General features: G+C 70.2%; 2 protein-coding genes across 2 annotated transcripts; one reads left to right on the forward strand and one right to left on the reverse strand.

The window, feature by feature from the left end:
- The first annotated feature begins 662 nt into the window (after positions 1-662).
- PKMYT1 (protein kinase, membrane associated tyrosine/threonine 1) lies at positions 663-7,844 on the forward strand. Its single transcript, XM_080609053.1, has 7 exons — positions 663-713; positions 2,387-2,682; positions 4,663-5,251; positions 7,004-7,176; positions 7,285-7,463; positions 7,553-7,627; positions 7,707-7,844. The coding sequence occupies exons 2-7, from the start codon at positions 2,404-2,406 to the stop codon at positions 7,792-7,794; spliced, it is 1,383 nt and encodes a 460-aa protein (XP_080465179.1). The 5' UTR covers positions 663-713; positions 2,387-2,403; the 3' UTR covers positions 7,795-7,844.
- On the reverse strand, positions 7,806-15,939 carry PAQR4 (progestin and adipoQ receptor family member 4). Its single transcript, XM_080609054.1, has 3 exons — positions 15,713-15,939; positions 10,600-10,818; positions 7,806-8,949 (listed from the first exon to the last, which is right to left on the reverse strand). The coding sequence occupies exons 1-3, from the start codon at positions 15,864-15,866 to the stop codon at positions 8,516-8,518; spliced, it is 807 nt and encodes a 268-aa protein (XP_080465180.1). The 5' UTR covers positions 15,867-15,939; the 3' UTR covers positions 7,806-8,515.
- Positions 15,940-17,282: the final 1,343 nt, after the last annotated feature.

The raw sequence follows: 17,282 nt of genomic DNA on the forward strand, positions 1-17,282 counted from the left end.
GCATTTAGGGGATGCTCTGGGTGTTTTGGGAACTCTTGGGGACACTTTTTGGGCACTTTGGGGGGCATTTTTGGGGCATTTTTGGGGCACTTTGGGGTGTTTTGGATACTTTGGGGGGCATTTTTGGGGTACTTTGGGGTGTTTCGGGTACTTTGGGGGGTATTTTGGGGGCACTTTGGGGTGTTTTGGGTACTTTGGGGGCCATTTTTGGGGCACTTTGGGGTGTTTTGGGTACTTTTGGGGGCATTTTTGGGGCACTTTGGGGGTGTTTCGGGTACTTTGGGGGGCATTTTTGGGGCACTTTGGTGTGTTTTGGATACTTTGGGGGGTATTTTGGGGGCATTTTGGGGTGTTTTGGGTACTTTGGGGGCATTCTTGGGGCACTTTGGGGTGTTTCGGGTACTTTTGCATCTCTTTCGGGGAACATTTCGGGGCATTTGCGGCACTTCGGGGTATTCCGGTGCATTTTGGGGGCCGTGCAGCTTTTTGGGGCGATCCGGCAGATTTAAGGAAAAAAATAAAATAAAATCTCGTGGGGGGGGCGTGGCCAGAGCAGCGCCGCCTCCCATTGGCTGCAGCAGCCGAGGGGGCGGGGCCGACGTGGCGCGCTCCCATTGGCCGGGGGGCGGGGCCGGCGGTTGGGAGGGAGCCGTTGGCGGGAAACGGCGCGTGCGGCGCTGGGGGGCGGGGGGGGGACCCCGGGACCCCCAGAGGTGAGGGGGGGGGGGGGGGGCAGGGCTATGGGGCTGGGGGGCTATGGGGCAGGGCTATGGGGCTGGGGGGGGCTATGGGGCGGGGGTGGGGTCATGGGACTGGGGGGGGCAGTGGGGGGCTATGGGATTGGGGGGGCAGTGGGGGGCTGGGGGGCTGGGGGGGGCTATGGGGCAGGGCTGGGGGGGGCTCTGGGGCAGGGTTATGGGGCTGGGGGGGGCTATGGGGGGGTCCTGGGGCTTGGGGGGCAGTTGTGGGGGGGGCTATGGGCCTGGGGGGAGCTATGGGGCAGGGGTGGGGTCATGAGACTGGGGGGGCAATGGGGGGGCTATGGGACTGGGGGGGGCAGTGGGGGGCTGGGGGGGGCTGGGGGGGGCTATGGGGCAGGGCTGGGGGGGCTATGGGGCAGGGTTATGGGGCTGTGGGGGGCTATGGGGCAGGGCTATGGGGCTGGGGGGGGGCTATGAGGCGGGGGTGGGGTCATGGGACTGGGGGGGCAATGGGGGGCTATGGGACTTGGGGGGGGCAGTGGGGGGCTGGGGGGGGCTATGGGGCAGGGTTGTGGGGGGCTATGGGGCAGGGTTATGGGGCTGGGGGGGGCTATGGGGCGGGGGTGGGGTCATGGGACTGGGGGGGCAATGGGGGGCTATGGGACTGGGGGGGGCAGTGGGGGGCTGGGGGGGGCTATGGGGCAGGGTTATGGGGCTGGGGGGGGACTATGGGGCGGGGGTGGGGTCATGGGACTGGGGGGGGCAGTGGGGGGCTGTGGGGCTGGGGGGGGCTATGGGGCAGGGCTGGGGGGGGCTCTGGGGCAGGGCTATGGGGCTGGGGGGGGCTATGGGGCGGGGGTGGGGTCATGGGACTGTGGGGGCAATGGGGGGCTATGGGACTGGGGGGGGCAGTGGGGGGCTGGGGGGGGCTATGGGGCAGGGCCGTGGGGGGCTATGGGGCAGGGTTATGGGGCTGGGGGGGGCTATGGGGCAGGGCTGGGGGGGGCTATGGGGCAGGGTTATGGGGCTGGGGGGGGGCTATGGGGCAGGGCTATGGGGCTGGGGGGGGCTATGGGGCAGGGGCTATGGGGCTGGGGGGGGCTATGGGGCAGGGTTATGGGGCTGGGGGGGCTATGGGGCAGGGCTATGGGGCTGGGGGGGGGGCTATGGGGCAGGGGTGGGGTCATGGGACTGGGGGGGCAATGGGGGGCTATGGGACTTGGGGGGGGCAGTGGGGGGCTGGGGGGGGCTATGGGGCAGGGCTGGGGGGGGCTATGGGGCAGGGTTATGGGGCTGGGGGGGGCTATGGGGGGGTCCTGGGGCTTGGGGGGCAGTTGGGGGGGGGGTAGTGTGGGGCTGGGGGGGGGCTATGGGGCAGGGGTGGGGTCATGAGACTGGGGGGGCAATGGGGGGCTATGGGGACTGGGGGGGGCAGTGGGGGGCTATGGGGCTGTGGGGCTGGGGGCTATGGGGCAATGGGGGGCTGGGTTTTGGGGCTGGGGGGGGCAGATCTATGGGGCTGGGACGGCTTTGGGGGGGGGGGGAGCACCGGGATCTATGGGGCAGGCCTGCTATGGGGTGGCATGGGGAGCTATGGGGCTGGAGCAGAGCCACGGGGGGGGGGGGGGGGGGGGGGCGCGCTATGGGGGTGCCATGGGTCTGAGCCCTGACCCCGCGCCCCACAGCGCCGCCGCCCCCCACCATGTCCCCGCCGTCCCCCCCCGGCAACGTCCCCACGCCCCCCCCGGGCCGCCCCGCTCGGCCCCGCAGCCAGAGCCGCTGCCTGGGGGGCCGCCCCACGCCGCCCCCCGTGTGGGGCCGGGGCCCCCGCAGCGTGGTGGCGCCCCCCGGATCCGCCGTGGGGCACGGGGGGCTGCCCCACAGCCGCGTCTACGACCCCCGGCGCCCCCAGACCTTCTTCCAGCAGTGCTTCCAGCTGCTGGGCACGCTGGGCCGAGGCTCCTTCGGAGAGGTCTACAAGGTGGGGGCAGGGCCGTGGGGCAGGGCCGTGGGGCAGGGCCGTGGGGCTGGGGTGTGGGGCTGGGCCGTGGGGCTGGGCCGTGGGCAGAGAGTTGTGGGGCAGAGCCGTGGGGCTAAGTTGTGGGGCACACCATGGGACTGAGCCATGGGGCACGCTGTGGGGCACGCTGTGGGGGCTGAGCTGTAGGGCAGAGCTGTGGGGCTGGGCTGTGGGGCACGCCGTGGAGCAGAGCCACAGGGATCAGCTATGGGGCACGCTGTGGGGCAGAGCCATAGGGTAGAACCATGGGGCTGAGCTGTGGGGCTGAGCCATGGGGCACGCTGTGGGGCACGCTGTGGGGCAGAGCCATGGGGTTGAGCCATGGGGATGAGCTGTGGGGCATGCTGTGGGGCACGCTGTGGGGCAGAGCCATGGGGATGAGCCATGGGGCACGCTGTGGGGCAGAGCCATGGGGATGGGCCATGGGGCATGCTGTGGGGCACGCTGTGGGGCAGAGCTGTGGGGCATGCCATGGGGCAGAGCCATGGGGCTCGCTGTGGGGCAGAGCTGTAGGGTAGAACCATGGCGCTGAGCTGTGGGGCTGGGCTGTGGGGCACACCGTGGGGCTGGGCTGTGGGGCACACTGTGGAGCAGAGCCACAGGGATCAGCTATGGGGCACGCTGTGGGGCAGAGCCGTAGGGTAGAACCATGGTGCTGAGCTGTGGGGCAGAGCCGTGGGGCTGGGCTGTGGGGCACGCCGTGGGGCAGAGCCACAGGGATCAGCTGTGGGGCACGCTGTGGGGCAGAGCCACAGGGATCAGCTGTGGGGCATGCCGTGGGGCAGAGCCATAGGGTACAACCGTGGGGCTGAGCCATGGGGATGAGCTATGGGGCAGAGCTGTGGGTCACGCCATGGGGCAGAGCCACGGGGCTCGCTGTGGGGCAGAGCCATGGGGATGGGCCATGGGGCACGCTGTGGGGCAGAGCTGTGGGGCTGAGCCATGGGGATGAGCTGTGGGGCATGCTGTGGGGCATGCTGTGGGGCAGAGCCATAGGGTAGAACCATGGGGCTGAGCCATGGGGCTGGGCTGTGGGGCACGCCATGGGGCAGAGCCATAGGGTAGAACCATGGGGATGAGCTGTGGGGCACGCTGTGGGGCACGCTGTGGGGCAGAGCTGTGGGGCATGCCATGGGGCAGAGCCACGGGGCTTGCTGTGGGGCAGAGCTGTAGGGTAGAACCGTGGGGCAGAGCCATAGGGTAGAACCATGGTGCTGAGCCGTGGGGCTGAACCGTGGGGCTGAGCCGTGGGGCACGCTGTGGGGCAGAGACGTAGGGTAGAACCATGGGGATGAGCTGTGGGGCATGCTATGGGGCACGCTGTGGGGCAGAGCTGTGGGTCATGCCATGGGGCAGAGCCACGGGGTGCGCTGTGGGGCAGAGCCGTAGGGTAGAACCATGGCGCTGAGCTGTGGGGCAGAGCCATGGGGATGAGCCATGGGGCACGCTGTGGGGCACGCCGTGGGGCAGAGCCATGGGGCTGAGCCATGGGGTACGCCGTGGGGCAGAGCCATAGGGTAGAACCATGGGGATGAGCCATGGGGCACGCTGTGGGGCAGAGCTGTGGGGCATGCCATGGGGCAGAGCCACGGGGCTCGCTGTGGGGCAGAGCCGTAGGGTAGAAACATGGTGCTGATCCGTGGGGCTGAACCGTGGGGCTGAGCCGTGGGGCACGCTGTGGGGCAGAGACGTAGGGTAGAACCATGGGGATGAGTTGTGGGGCATGCTATGGGGCACGCTGTGGGGGCTGAGCTATGGGGCAGAGCTGTGGGGCTGAGCCACGGGGTGCGCTGTGGGGCAGAGCCGTAGGGTAGATCCATGGGGCTGATCCATGGGGCTGATCCATGGGGCTGAGCCGTGGGGCTGGGCTATGGGTCGCGCCGTGGGTCGCGCCGTGGGTCGCGCCCCCTCTAACCCCCCCCCCACCCGCCCCCCCCGCAGGTGCGCAGCCGGGAGGACGGCGCGCTCTACGCGGTGAAGCGAACCACGCGGCCCTTCCGCGGGCCCCGCGACCGCCGCCGGGCGCTGGCCGAGGCTCGGCGGCACCGCGCCGTGGGGCGGCACCCGCAGTGCGTGGGGCTGGTGGCGGCGTGGGAGGAGCGGGGGGTGCTGTACCTGCAGAGCGAGCTGTGCCCGGGGGGCAGCCTCGGCGGGGCGGCGGCGGGGCGCGGCCCCCTCCCCGCGTGGCGGGCGCTGGCGTACCTCTGGGACCTGCTGCAGGCGCTGCGGCACCTCCACGCCCGCCGCATGGCGCACGGCGACGTCAAGCCGGCCAACGCGCTGCTGGGCCCCGGCGGCGTCCGCTTGGCCGACTTCGGGCTGCTGGGGGAGGGCGGGGGGGGGGAAGGGGACCCCCGCTACCTGGCCCCCGAGGTGCTGGGGGGGGGCCCGAGGGCGGCCGGGCCCCCCGCCGACGTTTTCAGCCTGGGCTTGACGCTGCTGGAGGTGGCGGCGGGGAGGGAGCTGCCGGCGGCCGGGGAGGGCTGGCAGGAGCTGCGGCGGGGGGGGCTGCCCCCCGACATGGCGCGAGGTGAGACGGGGGGGGGGGGCGGCGGGGGGTGGCACCCGGCGGGTCCCCGTGGGTGCGGTTGGGTCCCCTTGGGTGTGGTTGGGTCCCCGGGTCACCCATCGGGTCCCCGTGGGTGTGGTTGGGTCCCCTTGGGTGCGGTTGGGTCCCCGTGTCACCCATTGGGTCCCTGGGTCACCCACTGGGTCCCCGTGTGTGTGGTTGGGTCCCCGTGTCACCCATTGGGTCCCCATGACCATGGTTGGGTCCCCTTGGGTGTGGTTGGGTCCCCGTGTCACCCATTGGGTCCCCTTCGGTGTGGTTGGGTCCCCGTGGGTGTGGTTGGGTCCCTGGGTCACCCATTGGGTCCCCTTGGGTGTGGTTGGGTCCCCGTGTCACCCGTTGGGTCCCCGTGACACCCGTTGGGTCCCCATGACCATGGTTGGGTTCCCCTGGGTGTGGTTGGGTCCCCATGGGTGTGGTTGGGTCCCCAGGTCACCCGGTGGGTCCGTGGTTGGGTCCCCTTGGCCATGGTTGGGTCCCCTTGGGTGTGGTTGGGTCCCCGTGTCACCCATTGGGTCCCCTTCGGTGTGGTTGGGTCCCCGTGGGTGTGGTTGGGTCCCTGGGTCACCCATTGGGTCCCCGTGGGTGTGGTTGGGTCCCCGTGTCACCCGTTGGGTCCCCGTGACACCCGTTGGGTCCCCATGACCATGGTTGGGTTCCCCTGGGTGTGGTTGGGTCCCCATGGGTGTGGTTGGGTCCCTGGGTCACCCGGTGGGTCCGTGGTTGGGTCCCCTTGGCCATGGTTGGGTCCCCATAGGTGTGGTTGGGTCCCCGTGTCACCCATTGGGTCCCCGTGACACCCGTTGTGTCCCCATGACCATGGTTGGGTCCCCTTGGGTGTGGTTGGGTCCCCTTGGGTGTGGTTGGGTCCCCGTGGGTGTGGTTGGGTCCCTGGGTCACCCGTTGGGTCCCCTTGGGTGTGGTTGGGTCCCCGGGTCACCCGTTGGGTCCCCTTGGGTGTGGTTGGGTCCCCTTGGGTGTGGTTGGGTCCCCGTGGGTGTGGTTGGGTCCCCAGGTCACCCATTGGGTCCCCTTGGGTGTGGTTGGGTCCCCTTGGGTGTGGTTGGGTCCCCGTGGGTGTGGTTGGGGCCCCAGGTCACCCATTGGGTCCCCTTGGGTGTGGTTGGGTCCCTGGGTCCCCCATTGGGTCCCCATGACCATGGTTGGGTCCCTGTGGGTGTGGTTGAGTCCCTGCGTCACCCGGTGGGTCTGTGGTTGGGTCCCCTTGGCCACGGTTGGGCCCTTGGGTCACCCGTTGGGTCCCCCTGGGTGTGGTTGGGTCCTTTCGTCACCCATTGGGTCCGTGGTTGGGTCCCCCCTTGGCCATGGTCGGGCCCTTGGGTCCCCCGTTGGGTCTCCTTGGGTGTGGTTGGGTCCCCGTGACACCCATTGGGTCCCCATGACACCCGTTGGGTCCCCTTGGGTGTGGTTGGGGTCCCTGTGACACCCGTTGGGTCCCTGTGACACCTGTTGGGTCCCTGGGTCACCCATTGGGTCCCTGGGTCATCCCTGGGTCCCCATGACCATGGTTGGGTCCCAGTGTCACCCATTGGGTGCCCTTGGCCATGGTCGGGCCCTTGGGTCCCCGTTGGGTCCCCATGGCTGTGGTTGGGTCCCTGCACCCCCCGACCCCCCCCTTTTGCCCCCCAACCCCCCCCGTTACCCCCCCCTTTAACCCCCCCCCCCCCCCCGCCCCCCCGGCGGGTCGCGCAGGGCTCACCCCGGAGCTGCGGGAGCTGCTGGCGGCCATGTTGGAGCCCGACCCCCAGCGCCGCCCCTCGGCCGAGGCCCTGCTGCGGACGGCGCCGCTGCGGCGCGCCGGGCGCTGGCGGGCCCTCACCCGCCTGGCCGACGAGGGGCTGCGCCGTGGGGCGCGCCTGATGGAGGTCAGCCCCACGGCGCGCCCCACGGCGCGCCCCATGGCACCGCCACCACGCCCCGTGCCCGCCCCCCCCCCCCCCCCCCCACGCTCACCGCGTCCCCGTCTCCCCTAGGGCTGCCGGGCCGCCCTCCGGTGGGTGTGGGGCGCGCTACGGGGCGCGCTATGGGGCACGGCGCCCTGGCGGCGCCCCCCGGCCACCCCACCCCGCTCCCCGCTGCCGCCCCCCGGCATCGACTGGGACGAGGAGGAGGAGGAGGAGGAGGTGCGGTGGGTCGGCGGCGCGCCGGGGAGGTGAGTGGCGCTGTGGGGCGCACCGTGGGGCGCGCCGTGGGGCTGGGGCCGCGGGGAGCCCCACGCCCTGACCCCCGCTGTCCCCGCAGCCCCTCCACCTTCCCCCGCACTGCGTCCCCCTGCAGCACCCCGCGGCACGGAGCGTCGCCGCCCCGCGGCACCAGGTGAGCTCCGCCCCACGGCCCCGCCCCACGGCCCCGCCCCACATCCCTGCCCCACATCTCAGCCCCACATCGCCCGCAGGTCCCCCGAGGGCAGCCCCACGGCCGTGGGGCGCCTGCGCCGCACCCTCACCTTCGAGGAGGAGCCGGAGGCCGGCGGCGCCCAATAAAACCCCACGGCTCCGCCCCCACGGCTCCGCTTTATTGGCTGCGCTGGGCGCTGATTGGACGGCGCGGTGGCGGGGAGGAGTGCTGATTGGCCGGCGGGGCGGCAGCGAGAGTTCTGACTGGCTGGTTGGAAACGCGACGCTTGCGGGCCGGAGATGGGGGTTGGCTGGTGGGAGGGCAGCGAGGGCTCTGATTGGCTGGTGAGCGGGATGGCAACATCGAGGAGGAGGTGGGGAGTGCTGATTGGCTGGCGGCACGGTGAACGATGCTGATTGGCTGGCGGGGAGCCGGCTAGGAGGCTGGCAATGCCGATTGGCTCAGAAGTCCAGAGTGCTGATTGGCCGGCAGATGATGAGAGATGGCAATTGGCCGGGAAATCGAGAGCGCTGATTGGCTGGCGGGCTGACGACGGTGATCATCTGGTGGATTGAGGATGCTGATTGGCTGGCGGATCAGCTGCCGATTGGCTAGTGGTGGATCGAGGATGCTGATTGGCTGGCGGATCAGCTGCCGATCAGCTAGTGGTCTGCCAATGCTGATTGGCCGTCCTATGGCAACGCAGATTGGCCGACAACCCTGATTGGCCGACAGTCCCGCGACGCCTCTCGGCCTCCAAGTCTACCCGGCCGCACCGTGCGTCCCATCGGCCGACGGCTCCACCCGCCTGCATCGCGCGCTCCCGTTGGCCGCCGGGGCGGGGCGGGGCGGGGGCGTGGCGGCTCGTCATTGGCCGGGGCACGGGTTCCGCACCACCCAGTGCAGGTCCTGGGCCACGCCCCAGTGCAGGTGCAGCAGCGCCAGCACCACCAGCACGTGCATCAGCTGGTGGCTGTTGCCCCAGTAGTCGAAGCGCCCGGGGCTCCAGCGCTCGGGCACGCGGGCGGCGTTGACGGCGCCCCCCAGCAGCGCCAGCGCGTCCATGCGGCCGTAGCAGCCCAGCGCCCCCGGCGCGCCGCCCCCCAGCCCCGCCGCGCGCAGCCCCAGCACCAGCAGGCGGAACAGGGCCGGGCCGGCGAAGGAGCCGAGGCGCCGGGCGCTGGAGCCGGCCGTGACGGCGCTGCGCAGCGCCAGCAGGCACAGGAGGCCGTAGGCGGCCAGCGCCGCGCCGCGGGGCCAGGGCTGGCACGGCAGCCAGCAGTAGATGATGGGCACGGCTCCTGGGGGAGAAAGAAAGGCGGGGGGGGGGGGAGGGGTGAGGAGGGGGCGGGGCTGGGGGGGAGGGACCGCCCAGTCAAGGGGGTTGGTCGGTGGGGGTGGGGGAGGGGGCGGTTGGCCAATGGGGTGGGCGCAAGATGGCCGCTTGGACAATGGGATGGGAGGGGTGTGCCCAAGATGGCCGCTTGGACAATGGGATGCGAGGGGTGGGGCCAAGATGGCCGCTTGGACAATGGGATGGGAGGGGTGGGGCCAAGATGGCCGCTTGGACAATGGGATGTCACAGGGTGGGCACAAGATGGCCGCTCGGCCAGTGGGATGGGAGGGGTGGGGCCAAGATGGCCGCTTGGACAGTGGGATGGGAGGGGTGGGGCCAAGATGGCCGCTTGGCCAATGGGATGTCACAGGGTGGGCACAAGATGGCCGCTCGGCCAGTGGGATGGGAGGGGTGGGGCCAAGATGGCCGCTTGGGCAATGGGATGGGAGAGGTGCACCCAAGATGGCCGCTCGGCCAGTGGGATGCAAGGGGTGGGGCCAAGATGGCCGCTTGGCCAATGGGATGGGAGGGCTGTGCCCAAGATGGCCACTTGGCCAATGGGATGGGAGGGGTGGGGCCAAGATGGCCGCTTGGCCAATGGGATGGGAGGGGTGGGCCCAAGATGGCCGCTCGGCCAATGGGATGGGAGGGGTGGGCCCAAGATGGCCGCTCGGCCAATGGGATGGGAGGGGTGGGGCCAAGATGGCTGCTTGGCCAGTGGGATGTGAGGGGTGGGGCCAAGATGGCCGCTTGGCCAATGGGATGGGAGGGGTGAGCCCAAGATGGCCGCTCGGCCAATGGGATGGGAGGGCTGCGCCCAAGATGGCCGCTTGGCCAACCGCCAGCAAGCCACGCCCCATCCATGGCCGACCAACCAATCCCCTTCGCCCCCACCCAAGGCCCGCCCCCCCAATCCCTACTCAACCAACCAAGCCCCGCCCACCCCAGACCCCGCCCACCTCCTGCCACGCCCCGCCCACCCCTAGGCCCCGCCCGCTCAATCCCCGCCCACCTTCCCTAGTCCTACCCCCAGTCTCAACGTACCCCCTCCCCGCCCCCCGCCTCCAGACCCCGCCCACCACCCGTAGGCCCCGCCCATCACCTGTAGGCCCCGCCCCCCACCTCCAGACCCCGCCCACCACCCATAGGACCCGCCCACCACCCATAGGACCCGCCCACCACCAGTAGGCCCCGCCCACCACCCATAGGACCCGCCCACCACCAGTAGGCCCCGCCCACCACCCATAGGACCCGCCCACCACCAGTAGGCCCCGCCCACCACCCATAGGACCCGCCCACCACCAGTAGGCCCCGCCCACCACCAGTAGGCCCCGCCCATCACCAGTAGGCCCCGCCCACCACCAGTAGGCCCCGCCCACCACCAGTAGGCCCCGCCCACCACCAATAGGCCCCGCCCACCACCAGTAGGCCCCACCCACCACCCCCAGACCCCACCCACCTCCTGCCACGCCCCGCCCACCACCTCTAGGCCCCGCCCACTCCATCCTCGCCCACCCCGATCCTACCCCAAGACCCCGCCCCCTCCCCCTTGTCCCCGCCCCCTCTAGGCCCCGCCCCCTCCCCTAAGCCCCGCCCCCAGGCCCCGCCCGCTCACCCAGCGCGTTGGCGGCGGCGACGCCGGCCAGGTCGGCGGCCAGGAGGCGGCGGTAGAGGCGGGCGCCGCGGCGGTGGCTCATGAAGAGGTGGTAGAGCACGCTGCCCAGCGGCGCCAGCGCCAGCGCCGCCCGGTGCCCCGCCCCCAGCCACCACACCGCGCCCGGCGCCCCCGGCAGCGCCCCCGGCACCAGCAGCGCGAAGGCCACCAGCGGCACGCCTGGGGGGGGGGGGGGGGGGCCGTTAGTGGGCGGCGGGGGGTGGGGGGGCGCTGGGAGGTGCTGGGAGGTACTGGGAGGTACTGGGGGAGGCCCAGTTACGGGTACTGGGGCACTGGGAGGGTCCCAGTTACAGATCCTGGGGGCACTGGGAGCACTGGGAGGCACTGGGGCAGTCCCAGTTAGGGGTACCAGGGGTACTGGGAGGCACTGGGAGGCACTGGGAGGCACTGGGAGGTACTGGGAGGTACGGGGGAGTCCCAGTTAAGAGTACTGGGGGCACTGGGGGGCACTGGGAGGCACTGGGGGCACTGGGAGGGTCCCAGTTGCAGATACTGGGGGCACTGGGACGTACTGGGGGCACTGGGAGGCACTGGGAGGTAGTGGGAGGGTCCCAGTTGCAGATACTGGGGGCACTGGGAGGTGCTGGGAGGCACTGGGAGGCACTGGGAGGTACTGGGGGAGTCCCATTTAAGGGTACTGGGGGTGCTGGGGGGCACTGAGAGGGTCCCAGTTACGGGTACTGGGGGCGCTGGGAGGCACTGGAAGGTACTGGGAGGTACTGGGGGAGTCCCAGTTACGGGTACTGGGGGCGCTGGGAGGTACTGGGAGGTACTGGGGGAGTCCCAGTTAGGGGTACTGGGGGCGCTGGGGGGCACTGGGAGGTACTGGGAGGTACTGGGGGAGTCCCATTTAAGGGTACTGGGGGTGCTGGGAGGCACTGGGGGCACTGGGAGGGTCCCAGTTATGGGTACTGGGGGCGCTGGGGGGCACTGGGAGGTACTGGGGGCACTGGGAGGGTCCCAGTTACGGGTACTGGGGGCACTGGGGGCACTGGGAGGCACTGGGGGAGTTCTGGCTAAGGGTGCTGGGGGCGCTGGGAGGCGCTGGGGGGTACTGGGAGGTACTGGGAGGCACTAGGACGAACTGGGGGAGTCCCATTTAAGGGTACTGGGGGTGCTGGGAGGCACTGGGAGCACTGGGAGGGTCCCAGTTGCACATACTGGGGGTGCTGAGAGGTACTGGGAGGTACTGGGAGGTACTGGGGGAGTCCCATTTAAGGGTACTGGGGGTGCTGGGGGGCACTGAGAGGGTCCCAGTTACGGGTACTGGGGGGCGCTGGGAGGCACTGGGAGGTACTGGGGGAGTCCCAGTTACGGGTACTGGGGGCGCTGGGAGGTACTGGGAGGTACTGTGGGAGTCCCAGTTACGGGTACTGGGGGCGCTGGGGGGCACTGGGAGGTACTGGGAGGTACTGGGGGAGGCCCAGTTAAGGGTACTGGGGGCGCTGGGGGGCACTGGGAGGCACTGGGGCAGTCCCAGTTATGGGGACTGGGGACACTGGGAGGCACTGGGAGGCACTGGGTGCGTCCCAGTTAGGGGTACTGGGGGCACTGGGAGGCACTGGGAGGTACTGGGAGGTACTGGGGGAGTCCCAGTTACGGGTACTGGGGGCGCTGGGAGGTACTGGGAGGTACTGTGGGAGTCCCAGTTACGGGTACTGGGGGCGCTGGGGGGCACTGGGAGGTACTGGGAGGTACTGGGGGAGTCCCATTTAAGGGTACTGGGGGTGCTGGGAGGCACTGGGGGCACTGGGAGGGTCCCAGTTGCACATACTGGGGTGCTGGGAGGTACTGGGGGAATCCCAGTTACGGGTACTGGGGGCACTGGGAGGTACTGTGGGCACTGGGAGGTACTGGGGGAGTCCCAGTTATGGGTACTGGGGGCACTGGGAAGCACTGGGAGGTACTGGGGGAGTCCCATTTAAGGGTACTGGGGGTGCTGGGAGGCACTGGGGGCACTGGGAGGGTCCCAGTTGCACATACTGGGGGTACTGGGAGGTACTGGGAGGTACTGGGAGGTACTGGGGGAGTCCCATTTAAGGGTACTGGGGGTGCTGGGAGGCACTGGGGGCACTGGGAGGGTCCCAGTTGCACATACTGGGGGTGCTGAGAGGTACTGGGAGGTACTGGGAGGTACTGGGGGAGTCCCATTTAAGGGTACTGGGTGTGCTGGGAGGCACTGGGGGCACTGGGAGGGTCCTAGTTGCAGATACTGGGGGCACTGGGAGCACTGGGAGGTACTGGGGGAGTTCTGGTTAAGGGTACTGGGGGCGCTGGGAGGCACTGGGGGCATCCCAGTTATGGGTACTGGGGGCGCTGAGAGGCACTGGGAGGTACTGGGAGGGTCCCATTTGCACATACTGGGGGCACTGGGAGGTACTGGGAGGTACTGAGGGAGTCCCAGTTAGGGGTACTAGGGGCACTGGGAGGCACTGGGAGGGTCCCAGTTACTATACTGGGGGCACTGGGAGGTACTGGGGGCACTGGGAGGCACTGGGAGGGTCCCAGTTGCAGATACTGGGGGCACTGGGAGGTACTGAGAGGCACTGAGAGCACTGGGAGGTGCTGGGGGCGTCCCAGTTAGGGGTACTGGGAGCACTGGGAGGTACTGGGGGAGTCCCAGTTAAGGGTACTGGGGACACTGGGAGCACTGGGAGGTAGTGGGGGAGTCCCAGTTACAGGTACTGGGGCACTGGGGGCACTGGGGGAGTCCCAGTTAAGGGTACTGGGAGCACTGGGAGGCACTGGGGCAGTCCCAGTTAGGGGTACCAGGGGTACTGGGGGCACTGGGAGGCACTGGGAGGTACTGGGGGAGTCCCAGTTACGGGTACTGGGGGCGCTGGGGGGCACTGGGAGGGTCCCAGTTGCAGATACTGCGGGCACTGGGAGGTACTGGGAGGTACCAGGGGCACTGGGAGGTGCTGGGGGAGGCCCAGTTAAGGGTACTGGGGGCACTGGGAGCACTGGGAGGGTCCCAGTTGCAGATACTGGGGGCACTGGGAGGCACTGGGCGTATCCCATTTAAGAGCACTGGGGTCGTCCCAGTAGGTCCCAGTTGTGGTAACTGGGATCCCATTTCAGGGCACTGGGGAGGGAGGGTCCCCAGTCAGGGCTCCCAGTGTCTCCCAGTGCCTCCCAGTGCCTCCCAGTCAGCCCCCAGTGCCTCTTAGTGCTCCCAGTCTCTCCCAGTAACCCCCCAGTCTCTCCCAGTAACCCCCCCAGTCTCTCCCAGTAACCCCCCCAGTCCCTCCCAGTAACCCCCCAGTCTCTCCCAGTAACCCCCCAGTCCCTCCCAGTGCCTCACAATCTCTCCCAGTCACCCCCCAGAGCCTCCCAGGACCTCCCAGTCTCTCCCAGTAACCCCCCCAGTCTCTCCCAGTAACCCCCCCAGTCTCTCCCAGTAACCCCCCAGTCCCTCCAGTGCCTCACAATCTCTCCCAGTCACGCCCCAGAGCCTCCCAGGACCTCCCAGTCACTCCCAGTAACCCCCCAGTCTCTCCCAGTAACCCCCCAGTCTCTCCCAGTAACCCCCCAGTCTCTCCCAGTAACCCCCCCAGTCCCTCCCAGTAACCCCCCCAGTCCCCTCCCAGTAACCCCCCAGTCTCTCCCAGTGCCTCACAATCCCTCCCAGTCACGCCCCAGAGCCTCCCAGGGACCTCCCAGTCACTTCCAGTAACCCCCCAGTCACTCCCAGTAACCCCCCAGTCACTCCCAGTAACCCCCCAGTCTCTCCCAGTAACCCCCCAGTCTCCCCCCATTACTCCCAGTCGCTCCCCAGTCTCTCCCAGTCACCTCCCAGTGTCCCATCATCTCTCCCAGTCTCCTTCAGCGCCCCCCCACTGGCCTCCCAGTCCCTCCCAGTCCCTCCCAGTCCCCCCCAGTGCCCCCCAATTCCCTCCCAGTCCTTCCCAGCGCTCCCCAAGCCCCCTCCCAGTGCCCTGTAAATCCCTCCCAGTCCCTCCCAGTGCCCCCCAGTGCCCCATGATCTCTCCCAGCCCCCCCAGCTCCCTCCCAGTACCGTGTAATCTCTCCCAGTGACTCCCCAGTCCCTCCCAGTGCCCCCCAGTCCCCTCCCAGCACCCCATAATCTCTCCCAGTCCCCTCCCAGTGCCCCCCCGGGGCCGCCTCCCAGTCCCTCCCAGTGCCCCGTAATCTCTCCCCGCCCCCTCCCAGTCCCCCCCCTGCCCCCTCCCAGTCCCTCCCAGTGCCCCCCCGCCCCCTCCCAGTCCTTCCCAGTGTCCCATAATTTCTCCCAGCCCCCTCCCAGTGCCCCCCAGCCCCTCCCAGTGCCCCAGTGCCCCCCCCCAGTGCCCCGTAATCTCTCCCCGCCCCCTCCCAGTCCCTCCCAGTGCCCCCCAGTCCCTCCCAGTGCCCCATAATCTCCCCCAGCCCCCTCCCAGTCCCCTCCCAGCCCCCCCCAGCGCCCCGTAACCCCTCCCCGCCCCCTCCCAGTCCCTCCCAGTCCCCTCCCAGTGCCCCCCAGCACCCCGTAACCCCCCCCAGTCCCCTCCCAGTCCCCCCCAGCGCCCCGTAACCCCTCCCCGCCCCCCCAGCCCCTCCCAGTCTCCTCCCAGTGCCCGCAGTGCCCCCCCAGCACCCCATAACCCCCCCCGCCCCCTCCCAGTCCCTCCCAGTGCCCCCCCAGCGCCCCGTAACCCCTCCCAGTCCCCTCCAGTGCCCCCCAGTCCCTCCCAGTCCCCCCCCAGTCCCCCCCAGCCCCCCCCAGTCCCTCCCAGTGCCCCCCCAGCGCCCCGTAACCCCTCCCAGTCCCCTCCCAGTCCCCCCCCAGTCCCTCCCAGTCCCCCCCCAGTCCCCCTCCCAGTCCCTCCCAGTCCCCTCCCAGTGCCCCCCAGTCCCTCCCAGTATCCCCCAGCCCCCCCCAGCCCCCCCCAGTCCCCCCCAGTGCCCCCCAGCGCCCCGTAACCCCTCCCAGCCCCTCCCAGTCCCCCCCCAGTCCCTCCCAGCCCCTCCCAGCCCCCCCCCAGCCCCCCCAGCCCCTCCCAGCCCCTCCCAGTCCCCCCCAGCCCCCCCCCCGCCCCCCCCAGCCCCTCACCGTGGCTGTAGATGTTGCCCAGCTCGTTGTGCAGGTAGAAGAGGCTCCGCAGGCAGCCCCCCCCCGAGCAGGCGGGCCGGTACCCGCCCCGCACGAAGGGGTTGAAGCGCAGGTGCTCGGGGGCGCTCGCCCAGGGCAGCAGCCGCGGCGCCATGGCCCCGGGACACGCCCCCTACAGGCCACGCCCCCTACAGGCCCCGCCCCCCTCAGGCCCCGCCCCCCTCCCCCTTTAAGCCGCGCATCCCGGTCCCGGCCCTCCAACCCCTCCCCCTTTAAGCCCTGTCCCTTTAAGACCGGCCCCCCTGAGCCCCGCCCCCTCCAGGCCCCGCCCCCTCTAAGCCACGCCCCCTCTAAGCCACGCCCACTCCAGGCCCCGCCCCCACCCTCACATCTCAGCCCCGCCCCTCAAACCCCGCCCCCTTTAAGCCCTGTCCCTTTAAGACCAGCTCCCCTGAGCCCCGCCCCCTCTAAGCCACGCCCCCTTGAGCCACGCCCCATCTAGGCCACGCCCCCTCTAAGCCCCGCCCCCCTCAGGCCCCGCCCCCTCCCCCCTTTAAGCCGCGCATCCCGGTCCCGGCCCTCAAACCCCGCCCCCTTTAAGACCTGCCCCCCTTAGCCCCGCCCCCTTCAAGCCCCACCCCCTTAAGCCACGCCTCCTCTAGGCCCCTCCCCCTTAGGCCCCGCCCCTCACATCTTAGCCCCGCCCCTTAAACCCCGCCCCCCTTTAGGCCCTGTCCCTTTAAGACCGGCTCCACTTAGCCCCGCCCCCTCTAAGCCCCACCCCCTTAAGCCCCGCCCCTTACAAGCCACGGCCCTTAAGCCCCGCCCCTCACATCCCAGCCACGCCCCTCAAACCCCGCCCCCTTTAGGCCCTGTCCCTTTAAGACCAGCTCCTCTTAGCCCCGCCCCCTTAAGCCCCGCCCCCTTTAGGCCCCGCCCCCGCTAGACCACGCCCTCTTTGAGCCCCGCCCTTAACTCTACGGTCATAGCCCCGCCCCTTAGGCCCCGCCCCCAAGCTCCTCCCCTTTAAGCCCCGCCCCCCTTTAAGCCCCGCCCCTTTAAGGCCACCGCGCCATATATGGCGGGGTTCTGTTCGCCCCCCCCCTCATTTGCATAGCCACGCCCACGCTGGTTGCAGGAAGAGGAAGGACACCGGGGTCGTTTACACACAGCCAATCGTGTGCGGGTATGCAAATGAGCCGGGACACGCCCCCTTCCTCCTCCTCCTCCTCCTCGGGACAGCCCCGGGTAGTGCGTGGCGGCGGGCGAGGACGGCGCCGGGGGGCGCTATGGGGCAGGCTGTGGGGCGGCTATGGGGCAGCTATGGGGCAGCTATGGGGCAGCTATGGGGCGGCTGTGGGGCGCTATGGGGCAGGCTGTGGGGCGGCTGTGGGGCGGCTATGGGGCAGCCGTGGGGCAGGCTGTGGGGCAGCTGTGGGGCAGCCGTGGGGCAGGCTGTGGGGCAGCTGTGGGGCAGCCGTGGGGCAGGCTGTGGGGCAGCTGTGGGGCAGCTATGGGGCAGCCATGGGGCAGCTATGGGGCAGGCTGTGGGGCGGCTGTGGGGCAGCTA

The sequence above is a fragment of the Anser brachyrhynchus genome (genome assembly GCF_964034855.1).
Source record: "Anser brachyrhynchus genome assembly, contig: SCAFFOLD_572, whole genome shotgun sequence".
In the NCBI taxonomy this organism is placed as follows: Eukaryota; Metazoa; Chordata; class Aves; order Anseriformes; family Anatidae; genus Anser; species Anser brachyrhynchus.